Source organism: Oncorhynchus keta, chromosome 25, assembly GCF_023373465.1.
Source record: "Oncorhynchus keta strain PuntledgeMale-10-30-2019 chromosome 25, Oket_V2, whole genome shotgun sequence".
NCBI classification, from domain to species: Eukaryota; Metazoa; Chordata; class Actinopteri; order Salmoniformes; family Salmonidae; genus Oncorhynchus; species Oncorhynchus keta.
Genome location: NC_068445.1, coordinates 31,641,070 through 31,661,113, shown reverse-complemented (window position 1 = coordinate 31,661,113; position 20,044 = coordinate 31,641,070). Strand labels below are relative to the sequence as shown.

The window sequence follows — 20,044 nt, the reverse complement described above, 5'->3', positions numbered from 1 at the left end:
GTCATAATCTAACTACAAACACCATATAAACTACACACACCATATAAACTATACACACCAAATAACCAGTCATAATCTAACTACAAATACCATATAAACTATACAAATAACCAAATAACCAGTCATAATCTAACTACAAATACCATATAAACTATACACACCAAATAACCAGTCATAATCTAACTACAAATACCATATAAACTATACACACCAAATAACCAGTCATAATCTAACTACACACACAATATAAACTACACACACCATATAAACTATACACACCAAATAACCAGTCATAATCTAACTACAAATACCATATAAACTATACACACCAAATAACCAGTCATAATCTAACTACAAACACCATATAAACTATACACACCAAATAACCAGTCATAATCTAACGACACACACCATATAAACTACACACACCATATAAACTATACACACCAAATAACCAGTCATAATCTAACTACAAACACCATATAAACTATACACACCAAATAACCAGTCATAATCTAACGACACACACCATATAAACTATACACACCAAATAACCAGTCATAATCTAACTACAAACACCATATAAACTATACACACCAAATAACCAGTCATAATCTAACTACAAACACCATATAACCTATACACACCAAATAACCAGTCATAATCTATAAAACACCATATAAACTATACACACCATATAAACTATACAAACACCATATAAACTATACACACCAAATAACCAGTCATAATCTAACGACACACACCATATAAACTACACACACCATATAAACTATACACACCAAATAACCAGTCATAATCTAACTACAAACACCATATAAACTATACACACCAAATAACCAGTCATAATCTAACTACAAACACCATATAAACTATACACACCAAATAACCAGTCATAATCTAACTACAAACACCATATAAACTACACACACCATATAAACTATACACACCAAATAACCAGTCATAATCTAACTACAAATACCATATAAACTATACACACCAAATAACCAGTCATAATCTAACTACAAATACCATATAAACTATACACACCAAATAACCAGTCATAATCTAACTACAAACACCATATAAACTATACACACCAAATAACCAGTCATAATCTAACTACAAACACCATATAAACTATACACACCAAATAACCAGTCATAATCTAACTACAAACACCATATAAACTACACACACCATATAAACTATACACACCAAATAACCAGTCATAATCTAACTACAAACACCATATAAACTACACACACCATATAAACTATACACACCAAATAACCAGTCATAATCTAACTACAAATACCATATAAACTATACACACCAAATAACCAGTCATAATCTAACGACACACACCATATAAACTACACACACCATATAAACTATACACACCAAATAACCAGTCATAATCTAACTACAAACACCATATAAACTATACACACCAAATAACCAGTCATAATCTAACTACAAACACCATATAAACTACACACACCATATAAACTATACACACCAAATAACCAGTCATAATCTAACTACAAATACCATATAAACTATACACACCAAATAACCAGTCATAATCTAACTACAAATACCATATAAACTATACACACCAAATAACCAGTCATAATCTAACTACAAATACCATATAAACTATACACACCAAATAACCAGTCATAATCTAACTACACACACCATATAAATATAAAGTCATAATCTAACACACCATATAAACTATACACACCAAATAACCAGTCATAATCTAACTACAAATACCATATAAACTATACACACCAAATAACCAGTCATAATCTAACTACAAACACCATATAAACTATACACACCAAATAACCAGTCATAATCTAACTACAAACACCATATAAACTATACACACCAAATAACCAGTCATAATCTAACTACAAACACCATATAAACTATACACACCAAATAACCAGTCATAATCTAACTACAAACACCATATAAACTATACACACCAAATAACCAGTCATAATCTAACAAATACCATATAAACACACACCAAATATAAACTACACACACCATATAAACTATACACACCAAATAACCAGTCATAATCTAACTACAAACACCATATAAACTATACACACCAAATAACCAGTCATAATCTAACTACAATATAAAAACACCATATAAAGTCATAATCTAACTACAAATACCATATAAACTATACACACCAAATAACCAGTCATAATCTAACTACAAACACCATATAAACTATACACACCAAATAACCAGTCATAATCTAACTACAAACACCATATAAACTATACACACCAAATAACCAGTCATAATCTAACTACAAACACCATATAAACTATACACACCAAATAACCAGTCATAATCTAACTACAAACACCATATAAACTACACACACCATATAAACTATACACACCAAATAACCAGTCATAATCTAACTACAAACACCATATAAACTACACACACCATATAAACTATACACACCAAATAACCAGTCATAATCTAACTACAAATACCATATAAACTATACACACCAAATAACCAGTCATAATCTAACTACAAATACCATATAAACTATACACACCAAATAACCAGTCATAATCTAACTACAAATACCATATAAACTATACACACCAAATAACCAGTCATAATCTAACTACACACACAATATAAACTACACACACCATATAAACTATACACACCAAATAACCAGTCATAATCTAACTACAAATACCATATAAACTATACACACCAAATAACCAGTCATAATCTAACTACAAACACCATATAAACTATACACACCAAATAACCAGTCATAATCTAACGACACACACCATATAAACTACACACACCATATAAACTATACACACCAAATAACCAGTCATAATCTAACTACAAACACCATATAAACTATACACACCAAATAACCAGTCATAATCTAACTACAAACACCATATAAACTATACACACCAAATAACCAGTCATAATCTAACGACACACACAATATAAACTACAAACACCATATAAACTATACACACCAAATAACCAGTCATAATCTAACGACACACACCATATAAACTATACACACCAAATAACCAGTCATAATCTAACGACACACACCATATAAACTATACACACCAAATAACCAGTCATAATCTAATTACACACATAATCCATATACACTATGCACACCCAACACAGGAAAACACCCAGCTAGATATTGACCAGCCAGATGACGATTCAGAAGTCATACACACACACTAACAGCTGGGTGTTGTTCCTGTTGTTCAGTTGCTGTACCAGGAGAAGAACCCAGGTATAAAGTACGAGTACACCATCAAGAAGAGCCGCCAGACAGGAAATGAGTTAATCAAGTCGGAGTACAGGTGGAGGCATGGGGCCTGGACAGACTGCAGCACCACATGTGGGCTAGGTGAGTGGTTGTCTTTTAAACAACTAATGATATGCTTTACCCATAAGCTCTTAAATTCATATTCAGCTTTGGTCGGACGGCCATACACCGTGTGTAGAATATTTGTACTCCGTGTGTAGAATATTTGTACTCCGTGTGTAGAATATTTGTACTCCGTGTGTAGAATATTTGTACTCCGTGTGTAGAATATTTGTACTCCGTGTGTTAACTTGTCAGATATTAAGAGTTGTCGATTTTGGATTCTGATGATATGGATGATGATTGCATTTCAATTCAGAGAGTTAAGCAGTATTGAGAGTTATAGCCTACAGTGTGATTATTCAGGCAGAAACATTCCCTGTGTTCTGTGCCATCCAGGTGAGCAGCAGCAACCTGTCAGGTGTTTTGAGCTGGAGGTGGGTGTGGTAGATGAGTCTCTGTGTGACCCAGAGAGCCGCCCGGAGGACAGACACCGCAAGTGCAAGAACATGGACTGTCCCGTCAGGTTTCATAGTGTCCCCATTACTAAGACAACCACTCTATAATACCTGTCTTATTTCTACTGTAGTACTACGTTATTACTGCTGTATCTGGTGTTATTACTGTCTGTTCTAACTTTTAGTACGGTTGTTTTTAGTCTGATTTGCATCTGAAAATAATATGTGCAGAATACATATTTGTTCAGGACTCCTCTGTTCCCTCTCACACTCTGTTCCCTCTCACACTCTGTTCCCTCTCACACTCTGTTCCCTCTCACACTGTTCCCTCTCACACTCTGTTCCCTCTCACACTGTTCCCTCTCACACTCTGTTCCCTCTCACACTGTTCCCTCTCACACTCTGTTCCCTCTCACACTCTGTTCCCTCTCACACTCTGTTCCCTCTCACACTCTGTTCCCTCTCATACTGTTCCCTCTCACACTCTGTTCCCTCTCACACTCTGTTCCCTCTCATACTCTGTTCCCTCTCACACTCTGTTCCCTCTCACACTCTGTTCCCTCTCACACTGTTCCCTCTCACACTCTGTTCCCTCTCACACTCTGTTCCCTCTCACACTCTGTTCCCTCTCACACTGGTCCCTCTCACACTGTTCCCTCTCACACTCTGTTCCCTCTCACACTCTGTTCCCTCTCACACTCTGTTCCCTCTCACACTCTGTTCCCTCTCACACTCTGTTCCCTCTCACACTGTTCCCTCTCACACTCTGTTCCCTCTCACACTCTGTTCCCTCTCACACTCTGTTCCCTCTCACACTGTTCCCTCTCACACTCTGTTCCCTCTCACACTCTGTTCCCTCTCACACTCTGTTCCCTCTCACACTCTGTTCCCTCTCACACTGTTCCCTCTCACACTCTGTTCCCTCTCACACTCTGTTCCCTCTCACACTCTGTTCCCTCTCACACTCTGTTCCCTCTCACACTCTGTTCCCCCTCACACTCTGTTCCCTCTCACACTGTTCCCTCTCACACTGTTCCCTCTCACACTGTTCCCTCTCACACTCTGTTCCCTCTCACACTCTGTTCCCTCTCACACTCTGTTCCTTCTCACACTCTGTTCCCTCTCACACTCTGTTCCCTCTCACACTCTGTTCTCTCTCACACTCTGTTCCCTCTCACACTCTGTTCCCTCTCACACTCTGTTCCCTCTCACACTCTGTTCCCTCTCACACTCTGTTCCCTCTCACACTCTGTTCCCTCTCACACTGTTCCCTCTCACACTCTGTTCCCTCTCACACTCTGTTCCCTCTCACACTCTGTTCCCTCTCCCCCTGGGTAGGTGGTGGGTCGGGGGCTGGCAGCTGTGCTCTGCCACCTGTGGTTCAGGAGGGGTGAGGAAGCGCACAGTGATGTGTGTTCGCACAGTGGCAGGGGAGGAGAGAGTCCTCCACCCTGGTGACTGTAAACAGCTGCTCAAACCCAAACCTGTGGTGCCCTGCAACAGAGACCTGCCCTGTGGACCCGACTGGGCCGTGGGCAGCTGGAGCCCGGTACAGTTCTATTCTCTCCCTCTCTCACACCCTGTCTCTTCCTGTGTTTCTGTCCATGCCTCTATCCATTCTCCTCTCTAGCTTCCCTATCCTGCCTGTTTTGTAAACCTCTCTCTCTTGCTCTGTCTCTCTCTCTCTCTCTCTTTCCTTGTTGTGTTAATAACCTATTTAATCTTTCTCCCTCTCAGTGCCCAGTGACATGTGGTGGTAGCGTGCGCTCCCGGACGGTCACCTGCCTGACCGCACCCAAACGAAAGTGTGACATAGAAACCATGCCTCGCTCCAAGTCTCTATGTGCCCTGCTGAGCTGCCCAAGCGCAGGCCTCCGACGACGTCCGGGACCACCCCCTAAATACTGGCGTGTCTACCCGCCCAAGAGACACCCCACCAGGCAGCCGGTTACACACGCCTGGGGTCCCAGAAGCACCAGCCTCACCGCTACACCCAGAACCATCACTGTGACTGAGAGAACTACAACCCCCATCACCACCTCTACCACCAGGCCCCTTCCACCATCCTCCACAGCTTCTGACATCATCGACGTAGATGGCTATGAGTTGAAGAATGGGAGTGTAGAGGATAAGAACGTTTTTTTAATTACGACCAGTCCTACTGAAGAGGAGAACAGAGAGAGGGACATGAGAGAAAAAGAGGAAGAAGAGATAAAGGAGGAGGGGAGTACATCTGGTTTTGTGTTTCCAGACTCGGGGGTGAGGTACACCCCGGGGTATGACTATGTAGTGGAGGACGTCATGACAACAGGGAAGGAGGGGCATATAGATTTAGACATTTTTACCACAGCAACCTCTCTCAGGACTCCCAAACAATCAGCAGCCACCGTGACCACCACCAGGTTACACCCTACAATTACACCGCACGCAAGTGTCCAAACAACATCACATACAACCCCACACGCAACCAGAGTACTTCGCACTACCTCCCCCTCAGCCCCACAAACCGGCACTGGACGCCGGCCTGTGACCCCCCGCCACTACCCCCTCACTCGCCCCAAAACCACCCCTTCCACCCAACGGGCAACCACAGTGCCCCACACCACCCCTACACCCCTGGCACACACAGCAGGGGTGAGGAGTACACCCAAAGTCCCTTACCACAGTAAACAAGCACTGTACCCCACAACAGAAGGCACTTTCCACACTAGAGATGCCCCCTACTCCACTAGCCCATCAACAGATGCCCCCCACCCCACTGCGAGGATCATTAAGCTGAAGAAGCCCAATGAGATCCCAGAGAATGGCAGCTCTGCCCCCCGTTCTAAAAAGCCAGGCCCACTGGCTAAGAAGCCTGCCTCACGTTTTAAAGGCCCCTCCCTTTGTTCAAAAGGCAAAGGTCAGAAGCAGAAACCAGAAAGTACCGTAGTGACCTTCACCAATGACTGTGGGTCCCTGAACGCCCAGGAGCCAATCAGCATGGATGTGTTCTGGGTGGTGGGCAACTGGAGCGAGGTGAGTACAGGAAACTGTAACCCTCTGTTGATGAGCTTAGTGATGATGACCCTATAAAGATACAATGCCTTTTGTTTATTAGAATCCCAAATGTAAGAATGAACCCTCTTATAGCGGTGTATAGTCATGGAGAAGACACACGTCTATACTTACTTACAACATACCTCCTTTTGATGATCGAGGGTTTTACATCAGAATTCAATCAAATAAACCAAATCTCCCTTGACCCTGTTACTGACGTTCCGTCTTCCTCTCTCTCTCTTCTCACCTGTTGTCTGTGTCAGTGTTCCACGTCATGTGGCCTGGGGGCAGTGTGGAGGCCAGTGCTGTGTAGCTCCCAGCGGGAATCGGACTGTGCCAACCTGGAGAGACCGGAACCAGCTCGTACCTGCCACCTGCGCCCCTGTGCCACCTGGCTGAGTGGCAACTGGAGCAAGGTCAGTATCCTGGGTAAACTACGCAAGACACCAACTCACTTATGGTGAGCTGATTATACTATACCTCTCTCTCTCTCTCTCTCTCTCTCAATTCAATTCAATTTGCTTTATTAGCATAAAGTTACAATGTACATATTGCCAGAGCTTACTTTGGAGATTTACAATATTAACATAATTAAAATAATAATAATCCATATTATCAATGGGACAACAGTATCAACAATAATCAAGGGTCAAAATAACCATACATTTATTTTTTAATTTTTTATTTAACCTTTATTCAACATTGAACCATAACAATAAGCATAGTACAGGTTGGTTGGTCTGTCAGACACTGTCCCTCATCTTATGGCAGGCAGCAATGTAGTGTGTTGCCAACCCACATCTGCTAACTCACAGGCTGCCAATCCACAAGATTTTTATCAATAACCATGGTCAAATAGTTTGCCATGGTGTACTGTCGATTTAGGGCCAGATAGCACTGTATTTAAGTTTGTGCTTGTGCTTATGTTTTGTTTTGACAGTGTTGTAATTTGGTTTATTCTGATTGATTGGATGTTCTGGTCCTGAGGCTTCAGTGTGTTAGTGGACCAGGTCTGTGAACTCAGCCCCAGGACCTGCTGGATGAGGGGACTCTTTTCTTTGCTCCGCTCTCTCCCACCCTCTCTCTCATTCTCTCTCTCCCACCCTCTCTCTCTCTCTCTCTCTCATTCTCTCTCTCCCACCCTCTCTCTCTCATTCTCTCTCTCCCACCCTCTCTCTCTCTCTCATTCTCTCTCTCCCACCCTCTCTCTCTCATTCTCTCTCTCCCACCCTCTCTCTCTCTCTCATTCTCTCTCTCCCACCCTCTCTCTCTCTCTCATTCTCTCTCTCTCCCACCCCTCTCTCTCTCTCTCATCTCTCTCTCTCTCCACTCTCATTCTCTCTCTCCCTCTCTCTCTCTCATTCTCTCTCTCCCACCCTCTCTCTCTCATTCTCTCTCTCCCACCCTCTCTCTCTCATTCTCTCTCTCCCACCCTCTCTCTCTCATTCTCTCTCTCCCACCCTCTCTCTCTCATTCTCTCTCTCTCTCTCTCTCTCTCTCCCACCCTCTCTCTCTCATTCTCTCTCTCCCACCCTCTCTCTCTCATTCTCTCTCTCCCACCCCCCTCTCTCTCTCATTCTCTCTCTCCCACCCTCTCTCTCTCATTCTCTCTCTCCCACCCTCTCTCTCTCTCTCATTCTCTCTCTCCCACCCTCTCTCTCTCATTCTCTCTCTCCCACCCTCTCTCTCTCATTCTCTCTCTCCCACCCTCTCTCTCTCATTCTCTCTCTCTCACCCTCTCTCTCTCATTCTCTCCCACCCTCTCTCTCTCATTCTCTCTCTCCCACCCTCTCTCTCCCACCCGCTCTCTCTATTCTCTCTCTCCCACCCTCTCTCTCTCATTCTCTCTCTCCCACCCTCTCTCTCTCCCTCCCCCCTCTCTCTCTCATTCTCTCTCTCCCACCCTCTCTCTCCCACCCTCTCTCTCCCACCCTCTCTCTCTCATTCTCTCTCTCCCACCCTCTCTCTCCCACCCTCTCTCTCTCATTCTCTCTCTCCCACCCTCTCTCTCTCATTCTCTCTCTCCCACCCTCTCTCTCCCACCCGCTCTCTCTCATTCTCTCTCTCCCACCCTCTCTCTCCCACCCTCTCTCTCTCATTCTCTCTCTCCCACCCTCTCTCTCTCATTCTCTCTCTCCCACCCTCTCTCTCCCACCCGCTCTCTCTCATTCTCTCTCTCCCACCCTCTCTCTCCCACCTTCTCTCTCTCATTCTCTCTCTCCCACCCTCTCTCTCTCATTCTCTCTCTCCCACCCTCTCTCTCTCATTCTCTCTCTCCCACCCTCTCTCTCTCATTCTCTCTCTCCCACCCTCTCTCTCTCATTCATTCTCTCTCCCACCCTCTCTCTCTCATTCTCTCTCTCCCACCCGCTCTCTCTCATTCTCTCTCTCCTCCCACCCTCTCTCAGTTTCTCTCTCCTCCCACCCTCTCTCATTCTCTCTCTCCTCCCACCCTCTCTCATTCTCTCTCTCCTCCCCCCCTCTCTCTCATTCTCTCTCTCCCACCCACTCTCTCTCATTCTCTCTCTCCTCCCACCCTCTCTCATTCGCTCTCTCTCTTCCCACCCTCTCTCATTCTCTCTCTCCTCCCACCCTCTCTCATTCTCTCTCTCCTCCCACCCAATCTCTCTCATTCTCTCTCTCCCACCCACTCTCTCTCATTGTCTCTCCTCCCAACCTTTCTCATTCGCTCTCTCTCCTCCCACCCCCTCTCTCATTCTCTCTCTCCTCCCACCCAATCTCTCTCATTCTCTCTCTCCCACCCACTCTCTCTCATTGTCTCTCTCCTCCCACCCTTTCTCATTCGCTCTCTCTCTTCCCACCCTCTTTCATTCTCTCTCTCCTCTCACCCTCTCTCTCATTCTCTCTCCCCTCTCTCTCCGTAGTGTCCAGAGCGATGTGAGGTGGTGGGAAGGAGGCAGCGTGAGGTGCAGTGTGTGGATGGGCAGAAGGGACATCCACTGAGACCGTTCCACTGCCAAGCTCTATCCTCCAGACCCCCCAGCACCCTGTCCTGTCATCCCCAACCCTGCCAGCCCTGGAGAACTTCCCCCTGGGGACAGGTACACACACACGTTATCACATGTTGACTGGATTGGTTCATATGAATTACAATATGATTGTTAATATAAACTCCTTTCATCCCCAGTGTTCTCGTAGCTGTGGTGGTGGATTGTGGGAGCGGCTGGTGTACTGCCCTGAGCCACAGCGCTGTAGCGCCACCCAGAGACCAAACGACACAGAGACCTGCAACCTGCAGCGCTGCAGCTACTGGGACCCGCAGGACTGGGAGAAGGTAATGGCACAGGGGAACATACTTACAGTTTGTGCACCTGTTACATGTTCAGAGTGTGCATTGCATGGTACGGTGTGTCAGTGGGGAATAGTGTGTGTGAGTAATATCTGTTTTCTCCTGTGTATGTCAGTGCTCTGTGAGTTGTGGTGGGGGGATGCAGCATCGCGTGGTGCCGTGTGTCGTTGAGGACTCTAGCTCTGTGGAGAACAGTCTCTGTGACCAGAGCAACAGGCCTGACACAATCAGGACATGCAACTTGCAGGAGTGTAAGACTAACACAGGTAAGACAAACACAGGTACGACAAACATAGGTACGACTAACACAGGTACGACTAACACAGGTACCACTAACACAGGTACCACTAACACAGGTACCACTAACACAGGTACCACTAACACAGGTACCACTAACAGAGATACCACTAACACAGGTACCACTAACACAGGTACCACTAACACAGGTAAGACAAACACAGGTACGACAAACATAGGTACGACTAACACAGGTACGACTAACACAGGTACCACTAACACAGGTACCACTAACACAGGTACCACTAACAGAGATACCACTAACACAGGTACCACTAACAGAGATACCACTAACACAGGTACCACTAACACAGGTACCACTAACACAGGTACCACTAACAGAGATACCACTAACACAGGTACCACTAACACAGGTACCACTAACACAGGTACCACTAACAGAGATACCACTAACACAGGTACCACTAACACAGGTACCACTAACACAGGTACCACTAACAGAGATACCACTAACACAGGTACCACTAACACAGGTACCACTAACAGAGATACCACTAACACAGGTACCACTAACAGAGATACCACTAACACAGGTACCACTAACACAGGTACCACTAACACAGGTACCACTAACAGAGATACCACTAACACAGGTACCACTAACACAGGTACCACAGGTAAGACTAACTGTTAGGAATCCCTTTGGCACGACAGTGTAGGGGGGATGGTAACGAGACCCGTAACATAACTCATACAAAGTATAATAGTGACAAAGTATCAGTGAGTACGAAAAACCACAGACAACTTAATTACCGTCAAACACTCAGGGTTTAGAGCATGCCAAGACGCATGAAAGCTGTGATTGAAAATCAGGGTTATTCCACCAAATATTGATTTCTGAACTCTTCCTAAGTTAAAACATTAGTATTGTGTTGTTTAAAAATGTTATTATTTTTCTTTGTATTATTCGAGGTCTAACAACACTGCATATTTTTTGTTATTATGACCAGTTGTCATTTTCTGCGAATAAAAGCTCTAAATTACAATATTTGATTTGGAATTTGGGAGAAATGCTGTCAGTAGCTTATAGAATAAAACAAAATGTTCATTTTACCCAAACACATACCTATAAATAGTAAACCCAGAGAAACGGATCATTTTGCAGTGGTCTCTTCATTTTTTCCAGAGCTGTATATACTGTTGATGGACATACAGTACAGCAGGTAGCCTAGCCGTTAAGAGCGCTAGGCCGGTAACTGAAAGGTTGCTCGTTTAAACCCCAAAGCCAGCTAGGTGAAACATGTGTCGATGTGCCCTTAAGCAAGGTACTAAACTGTAGTGGCACTGGATGCTTTTATTCATTGCGGTTGACATAAATCCGTGTTCTGTTCTGTCCTTGGTGTTGGTTCAATAGGTCTGCTGTGTAGGAAGAACAGCATGTCGTCTCGGTTCTGTGACAAGTTGAAGCTGCTGGGCCGCTGCTCCCTCAGGTCCATCCAGAAACAGTGCTGTGTCACCTGTAGAGGGTAAACTCTGACCCGCACTACACCCACCACATGGACCCCTCTCATACAAAATGCACACGTACAGGGCTTCCACACTGCGATCCTATTGGTGGATTTCATCTCTAGTGCAATCAGCCGACAGCAGCCTTTTCACCATCATCATCATAATAACCCCCACAAACTGTCGTTATCTTCATTGGGCAGAAATTCATGGAGCTATGGTACTGTGTACTGCTGCTGTGTGCAGTTTGTCTTAGCCAGTCTTGCACCTTCCCAGCTCTTCCAGGGTAACAGGCCTCCAGCTGCCTCTAAAGAGTTAGTTATGTCAACTTCTCTCCAATATCCCACCTGCTTTCCAATACTGATGAATGTCACTCAGAATGTATACCTGTGTAATCGGCTGCCATGTTGTTTTCTATTCACCGTTCCCCCACCACAGAAATGATGATGACATCCGATAACACTGTGTTTACAATCCCCTTTCAGTTGGTTTTTGCCTCGTATTTACAAAGACATTAGGATGTGAAAATGGGTATTTTCTGATACTTAATTAATCCCCCAAACAAATTAGTAATGACAAGATAACTATTATGTCATCAACATTTTCCATGTCACTTCTGAGCAGGGATTGGCAAAAATGACCAAATACAATAACAAAATACCATAAAGATCAATGTATCAAAATAAACCACAAAATACTTGAATTTTTAAATGTATTTAATTCAAATACATGTATTTTGTATTTTATAATACAGAAGCACTTAACTGGTCCGAACAGCAACAGCATTCTCAATAATGGTTGCAACAGCATTCTCAGTAACGGTTGCAACAGCATTCTCAGTAACGGTTGCAACAGCATTCTCAGTAACGGTTTACTTGCTATAACTGTGATATGTTGTTGATCATTTGCACTGACTGTATGTCACTCTGGATAAGAGTGTCTGCTACATAACCAAAATGTAAATGTATATGTGAAAATGAACATACCAAAATGAACTGCAAAGCACACTGGGTATTATTATTGGCCTTGTTTCAGGGTCACGTCTAGATGGCATACAGTTTAGCCTAATTCTCCTAACCTGCTACGTTGATTCTCCTAACCTGCTTGCGTGAATTCTCCTAAACCTTCTACAAATGTCAATTTTGACAAAAGCTGTATCCCTTCTAGACAAACCTTGTTTTGGGGCGGAGCTTATTCACATAACACTCAGCTTGCTTTGCAATTGTCCATTTTGACATACACATTTACATTTAGCTAATTTAGCAGATGCTCTTATCACCCCGTAGTGCCACCAGACTTCTGATTCCAATACAGAGTGATACGGGGCCACAATGGTGAACCGCTATAACAACAACAACTAAATATTTAGAAAATACAATGACAGCTTTCAAAAGGATCTTGATAAAAACAGATTGGAGTGGAGTTCGGTCCAGTGTAATAGAAATTACACAATACTCAGAAGTATTTTAAATACTTCACATCTCTGCTTCTAAGAAAATACTGGGTAAATAGTAGACTATACAATAAAGATGAATGTTTTTGTCTAGTGTTTTTTAAATTGTGTTATTGTGGGTTTTTCAGTGTTATTTCTCTCGTTCTAAGAGCTCTCCAGCGTACTGTGGCTCTGAAAAGGGATTTACCTGAGGCATAGATCTGGGATCAGTTTACGCTCCCCAAATCCTAACTTTAACCATGAGGGGAAAACATAAAACTGACCCTAGATTGGTGTCTCTGGGTAACGTCATACTACTCTAGTGCTGTATATCTATCCTGTGGTGCCCCTCCCCTTTATTAGGCTGGCCAATGAGAATGAGTTGTTGCAGGTCATCCCTCTCAGGCCTCAGTTAAGATTGCCGATGTGTTTATATGATATTGTACAGGTGCTATTATCTTTATACAAACCTTCAGCAATAAATGCAATGATGAAATAAGCGTTTGGTGTGACTGCTTTTTGCTTTGAATGTCCATCAAGATTATATCATTCCTTTTCACTGTTATTTCCCTGCAGAACCCCACCATCAGGTATTAGTTTGGAGTTTGCAGCCTTCTTGTGATTGTGGTGTCCAAAAAATGGGTTTGTGTGTGTGTGTGTGTGTGTGTGTGTGTGTGTGTGTGTGTGTGTGTGTGTGTGTGTGTGTGTGTGTGTGTGTGTTCTGACGGGATGATGTTATGTAGTCCGAGTCCTGCCTGGCCCATGGTGCCCCTGGTTGTCTATGTTGTCCTGACAGTATCGGTGAGATATGAGCCATGTGGTCGATCTAGGAGGAAATGAAGAGGAGGATGTTATTGGTGGTAATACTCTTCAAACAGCAAAGCTTTAACACTGGCCTCAGGCTCATGACGTCAGGGGATCCCAACTTCTCTCATCACCCACAACTGGTTTTATAGTTGGCAAGGTAAACAGGATGCATTCTATAACATTATGCTCCTCAATGTGTTTCATGGCATTGTACATTTTCTAGTACAGTTCACTGTCATGATTGCTCATGCGAAACGGGAGTAATTAATGTAATGGAATTTGGACTGGAGGTAGCATTCATCTGAATAAGTGCACTTGTTAGGATCTGGGCTAATCAACTCTTACGCTGCGAAGTCCAGAGCCTGGTGCCTTTGTGTTTTAACTCATATTTAATGGCACCCACCTGGTGTTCCAGGTCTTAACCAGTCCATGTTCAGAGAGGAACAATGAAAAACACAGTTATCGGTGGTAATACTCTTCAAATAGCAAAGCTTTAACTTCAAGGTCCAGAGTTGAGTTTGAAGGGTACTGTATATAGTATCACAGGTGGTTGGTGTCACCCTAATTGGGGAGGAAGGGCTCGTGGCAAAGGCTGGAGCGGAATAAGTGGAATGGGATCAAATACATCAAACACATGGTTTCCAGGTGTTTGATGCTATGCCATTTGTTCCGTTCCAGCCATTATTATGAGCCGTCCTCCCCTCAGCAGCTTCCACTGTAATAATATGTGCACTATGTAAGTACCTCCTGCTTGGTCTACATGCTTTAATATGAAATTGGACTGTTCACCGCGTATGTCTTTAGGGAAAAGGAACACATAGACCACCAATGTAGAGCACATACCCAGCTCAGCCCACAACAGACATGGGCTATCACAGCGGAAAGGTGAGGGGGAATATTCTCAGTTGAAAACAGTCAGTGATTAGCTACAGATGTAGGATCTTAATTTGAGCCAATTTGAGCCATTTTTGTAGGGGCTAATCCATTTTTGGTAAGGTAAAATCAAGTCTGAAATTTCAATGTGGAAATTGCAATATTAAGAAGCCTTTTTAAACCTCAAATACACTACAACTTTTACATATCCTGCAATACAGGAAAGTTCTCTTGCAACCAGAAGTTCTCTTGCTACCAAATTAACATCTGTAGCTGTGTAACACCTAGAACCATAGCACCAGATTCTGTTTCAGGAATCATATTGAACTCCTCTGTCCCAGATAACCTGAGACTATGCCAGAAGCAAGTCAGCAGTAACGGTACACCGGCCCAATGTGGAGCACAGTGTCATAGATACAGTCAGTGTGTGTACGCGTGTGTGTGTGTATGTGTGTGAGTGAGTGTGTTTATAACGGCGCTGTCTCCATCCAACTGTAGACCTATTACCAAACCCCATCTCTCTTACTGCTGTGATGTCATAGTGTATTGGGTTGAGTCTGTAGTAACTGCACAATGGAAAAAATCTTGGTTTCCTTCTTTCCTAGTGACTGCACTCCACGCTGCACTCCATGCTGAATAGTTCTTCATTAGGCAGGCCCCGCCCCGCATCTCTCTGATTCAGAGGGGTTAGGTTAAATGCGGAAAACACATTTCAGTTGAATGCATTCAGTAACTGACTAAGGTATCCCCCTTTCCCTTTCTAAAGACTCGTCCTGACCTGCAAAAATATTCAGTCATTTAAAACAATAAAATGTGCCATTTAGCAGAGGCTTTGATCCAAAGCAACTTCCTGTCATGCATGCATACATTTCACGTATGGTTGGCCCCTGGAATCAAACCCATAACCCTGGCAGAGCAAGCACCATCCTCTACCAACTGAGCTACACAGAACTAGGCTCAAGTCAGGACTAAGCTTAATCTGGGTCCGGGAAGCAGCCCTTTATGTTTAGATGGCTTTAGTTCATAGATTATTATTATTATTTTTTAAACTCTTTAGTACATTTTCACTTGACATCATACCGTATTAGAAGCCAATAATATTATTCTATCTTGGTCTGTCCATTTTAGTTCTGATGATGAAATGAATGTTTGGGGTCTGTGTTAATGTTACTGCTTTGTTATCAAAGTAATGACAACCACTGCTCGATGCAGGTGAGTGACTCCATTCTATGACCTGTAAATAAACTCCTCTAGCCTGCTGTAACCGACCCGCGGGCTGCAGCCAGGCTGATGATGTGACCGCCCATCCCTAATGGGAGATAACATGGCATCTATCGCTCAGCGTAAAACAGGAAACAGCAACCTCATCTGGGTTACCAGACACTCCACCACCACACACCGGCCTGGGACACTCATCAAATATTGACATTTGATGGCTGGCTGGCTAAAAAGGCCTCAGGTCACCTATAAGACCAGAACAACAGTTGCCAAGGAAGGTGTCTCTGCGTACTGTTGAACGTGACTAGTTCAACAACATGATGAATGTGAAGAAAAGACAATGCTTTCTGTTAACAAATGAATGGAAAACAAATAGTAACCAATTTCAGTGGCCGTTTCATCATCTATCAAGGTGAAGTGAGAATAGAAATGGATGCGTTGGCCGGCCGAGGCGGGGCCCAGTCCCACCTATCTGGGCCCCATCAGACTATGTGTCCTCAGGCAGTAACACAGGTATCCCTGTCTGTACTGTACTGTACCAGGCCTGTTCCTTTATTAAAGTCTCCACCACAGCCTTCTCTGACCCAGGCAGCACACACAGAGTACAGCAGGCCTGGGGCCCAGACATCAAATCTACGGTTGGCTCTCACTGATGAAATATTCTAGAATGCAACTTTCCAGGAGATTGAGATTTGCCTTAGCTTCACCTAAGTAGTGTAACAATTAATTCAATGTCAGTATCACTCATTGCTTTAAAGAGTGAGCATTCCATAGAGTATGCTACTTAACTGTTGCTACATATCCAAGTTGAAATAGTAGTTTTGTTTTGTTGAACACTTTATTTGCACTTACTAGGGTCATTTTTTGTAGTCACATTTAGTTTTCCATTTCTATTCATTTTGCTACATTGTAACCTAATGAACACAAGCTGAATTACAGGCATATATGAAATACTACATAATGTATGATTTATATTGATTCTTAAAGAAACCCTATTTTCTCATAGAGAAATAGAGGTAGAGAGAATATAAATCCCACCTGTCAAATTACTGACATGCAATGATGTGCACGGTACAAAGCCAGCTCCTGTGTTGATGGGAAGGGCCCGTAGTAAAGTAAGCGTTTCACTGTTAGTCCAGTTGCTTGCAAAGCATGTGGCGTTTAACATTCGATTTGATTTGCAGCTTGCAGCTAGACATCAGAAAAACATTGGCCTGTGGTAATTGTCTTTGCTTTTTGAACTTTGATGACAAAGCTCTAAGATAGATCAATAAAGATATGGTAAACACTAAACCCAGGGAGGGCAGAGGAAGATGAGACCCAGGCCACCCTGTTGTACCTCCAAAGCTCACTTATATTACGTTTAGGAGGAAAAAAACACAGGCATGGTTGCATTTTCAAATCATTTTCTCTTCGGCTTCTAAAGAAATCCTGCAAATCTTTACCACATCTCAACTCTAAAACAAATCCATCTTTCTAGGCGGAACCTGCAAAGAACAATATCCTCTGTTTGAAGGGAAAGCAAAACAACTCAATAGAAAGTGGTTAGAGTAAACTTTTACCCAGAAGAAGAGATTTGCCCCTCAGAGAGAGAGTTATATAAGGAGATATGGATTTATGCTAGCTGGATAAAGGTTTTCAAAGACATTCTTGCTGTGTCTAATGGGGTGGTAACTATAGATGGGGCATTCAGTCTGTCAGCGAGAAAATGTGATATTTGCTCTCACGTTTTCCACGAGAGGAACACAGGCTGCAGTTTAGCAATTGATAGTGATAATCAAAAAATACACAGTAACTATCATTAAAAACATATAGGGTAAGGAAAGGCCTCAAATGGGTCGGGGTTAAAAGAAACGTCCAGTAATAAACTGAGTTTACAAAATATTAGAAACACCTGCTCTTTCCATGACAGACTGACCAGGTGAATCCAGGTAAAAGCTATGATCCCTTGTTGATGTCACTTGACAAATCCACTTCAATCACTGTAGGTGAAGGGGAGGAGACAGGTTAAAGAAGGACTTTTAAGCCTTGAATCAGTTGAGACATGGATTGTTTACGTGTGCCATTCAGAGGGTGAATGGGCAAGACAAAATATTGAAGTGCCTTTGAAAGGGTTTGTGTGCACCTGTTCGTGTGTCAATAACTGCAACGATGCTGGGTTTTTCACACTCAACAGTTTCCTGTGTGTATCAAGAATGATCCATCACCCAAAGGACATCCAGCCAACTTAACACAACTGTGGTAAGTATTGGAGTCAACATGGGCCAGCATCCCTGTGGAATGCTTTCGGCACCTTGTAGAGTCCATGCCCTGACAAATTGAGTCTGTTTTGAGGGCAAAGGGGGGTGCAGCTCATATTAGGAAGGTATTCCTAATGTTTTGTACACTCAGTGTATAAGTTCCATGCGAATCCTATGGATGTCCATTATGATTGGGTGAATAATCAATTCAACTTGTCCCTGCTCCTCCAGTTCTGTTTCCTTCAGTGCTGATTAAGGCTACCACAGTGGGAAGGGACAGAACAAAGGAAGTAGCCTACTGATAAGATTACTTTGTCTGTGGGGTACCTGATAAAAGCAGACAGATTAACACCAGATTTATTAGGACCAGACCCATCCTCTGTCCGCAGGTTGTTGACAGACATTAAAGCAGACAATTAGAAACTGGCAGGGGCCTTAGGAGAGAAGCAGAAGGCAAGACATGGCATCAAGGGGTGAGAGGAGGAGATACGAAAAGGGCCGTTTCTGAACCATCATTTACAGTTGGGTCATTCTACTAATTCCATGCCTTTTGAGAAGTGTAACTTCGTTGGATTTCACCTCAATTTTACATTCTGTCATAAAGAGCACGTTCCAACTTCCTAAAAAAAACTAGTTTTCCTATCTCAAGAGATTAAATTTTAAAAATGACTATAGTAAGTGCCTATTAAGTGCCAATTAAAGTAACAGGGTTGACTGTAACAGGGTTGTCTGTAACAGGGTTGATGATTTCATCTTAAATCAGCCATAAATCCCCTTGTGACAGGGAGAATCTAAGCTTGTATGCAACAGGGAGTGGCAATACAATAAAATTCATACTTTGTTTTAACAATTTCTAGCCTGTCTATCTAAGGGTAATCTGGTTTGACATGTAATGCTTGACACACTCAGTTTTCCATCACAAAACACTAGAAAATGGCCATAAAGAGTAGAACCAGCTCACCGACTTTTACACTATGATTTGACTATTAGAAGTTCAATGTTTCTTTGGAAAAAAAAATATATTCAAAAGGAATAGATTCACCATATTAAAACAAAATTCGGTTCACTTTTAACAGGGTTGACCTTAAAATGAGGAACAGCTGTAAATGAATCACCAATCACATAAAGTAAATAATTATCTTCAGAAATGTCTTTGTCAAAGCAACAAAATAACTAGGGCTTTACAATGATGGTGAAACTTTGAGAAATTGTCAATTAAAGTGGTTTAAAATGTTCCTCGAGGTGACACAGGGTTGATGGAGGGACATGTCAAAATGATGAATTTTGGCCCTTTGGCAAGCCTTTCTTCATATAAAACTAATTGGATTTATTGATTTCTCCATGCGGTCTAAACTTTAAAGTTCACTTAATTTAATATAACAGGCTTTTCAAATTCAATATTGGTGCACAATATCTACTTAAAATATCAAAGGGAAGCAAAAGGCACTCTTTTCGTGGAATGACCCAGTTACA

The 20,044-nt window shown here is 42.9% G+C and overlaps 1 protein-coding gene across 3 annotated transcripts in view; it reads left to right on the top strand.

The window, feature by feature from the left end:
• Positions 1 to 13,933, top strand: part of LOC118358522 (A disintegrin and metalloproteinase with thrombospondin motifs 12-like) — a 59,334-nt gene extending 45,401 nt beyond the window's left edge. The window contains exons 17-25 of one of the 3 annotated variants that reach the window (XM_052479108.1): positions 3,334 to 3,475; positions 3,833 to 3,959; positions 5,230 to 5,440; positions 5,629 to 6,906; positions 7,191 to 7,343; positions 9,813 to 9,989; positions 10,076 to 10,222; positions 10,353 to 10,503; positions 11,910 to 13,933. In XM_052479108.1, coding sequence (XP_052335068.1) covers positions 3,334 to 3,475; positions 3,833 to 3,959; positions 5,230 to 5,440; positions 5,629 to 6,906; positions 7,191 to 7,343; positions 9,813 to 9,989; positions 10,076 to 10,222; positions 10,353 to 10,503; positions 11,910 to 12,025 — 2,502 coding nt within the window. In that variant the 3' untranslated portion in view covers positions 12,026 to 13,933. Of the gene's footprint in view, positions 1 to 3,333; positions 3,476 to 3,832; positions 3,960 to 5,229; positions 5,441 to 5,628; positions 6,907 to 7,190; positions 7,344 to 9,812; positions 9,990 to 10,075; positions 10,223 to 10,352; positions 10,594 to 11,028; positions 11,445 to 11,909 lie in introns of those variants that run through there. The other 2 variants (XM_052479106.1, XM_052479107.1) reach the window with 2 other exon arrangements.
• Positions 13,934 to 20,044: the final 6,111 nt, after the last annotated feature.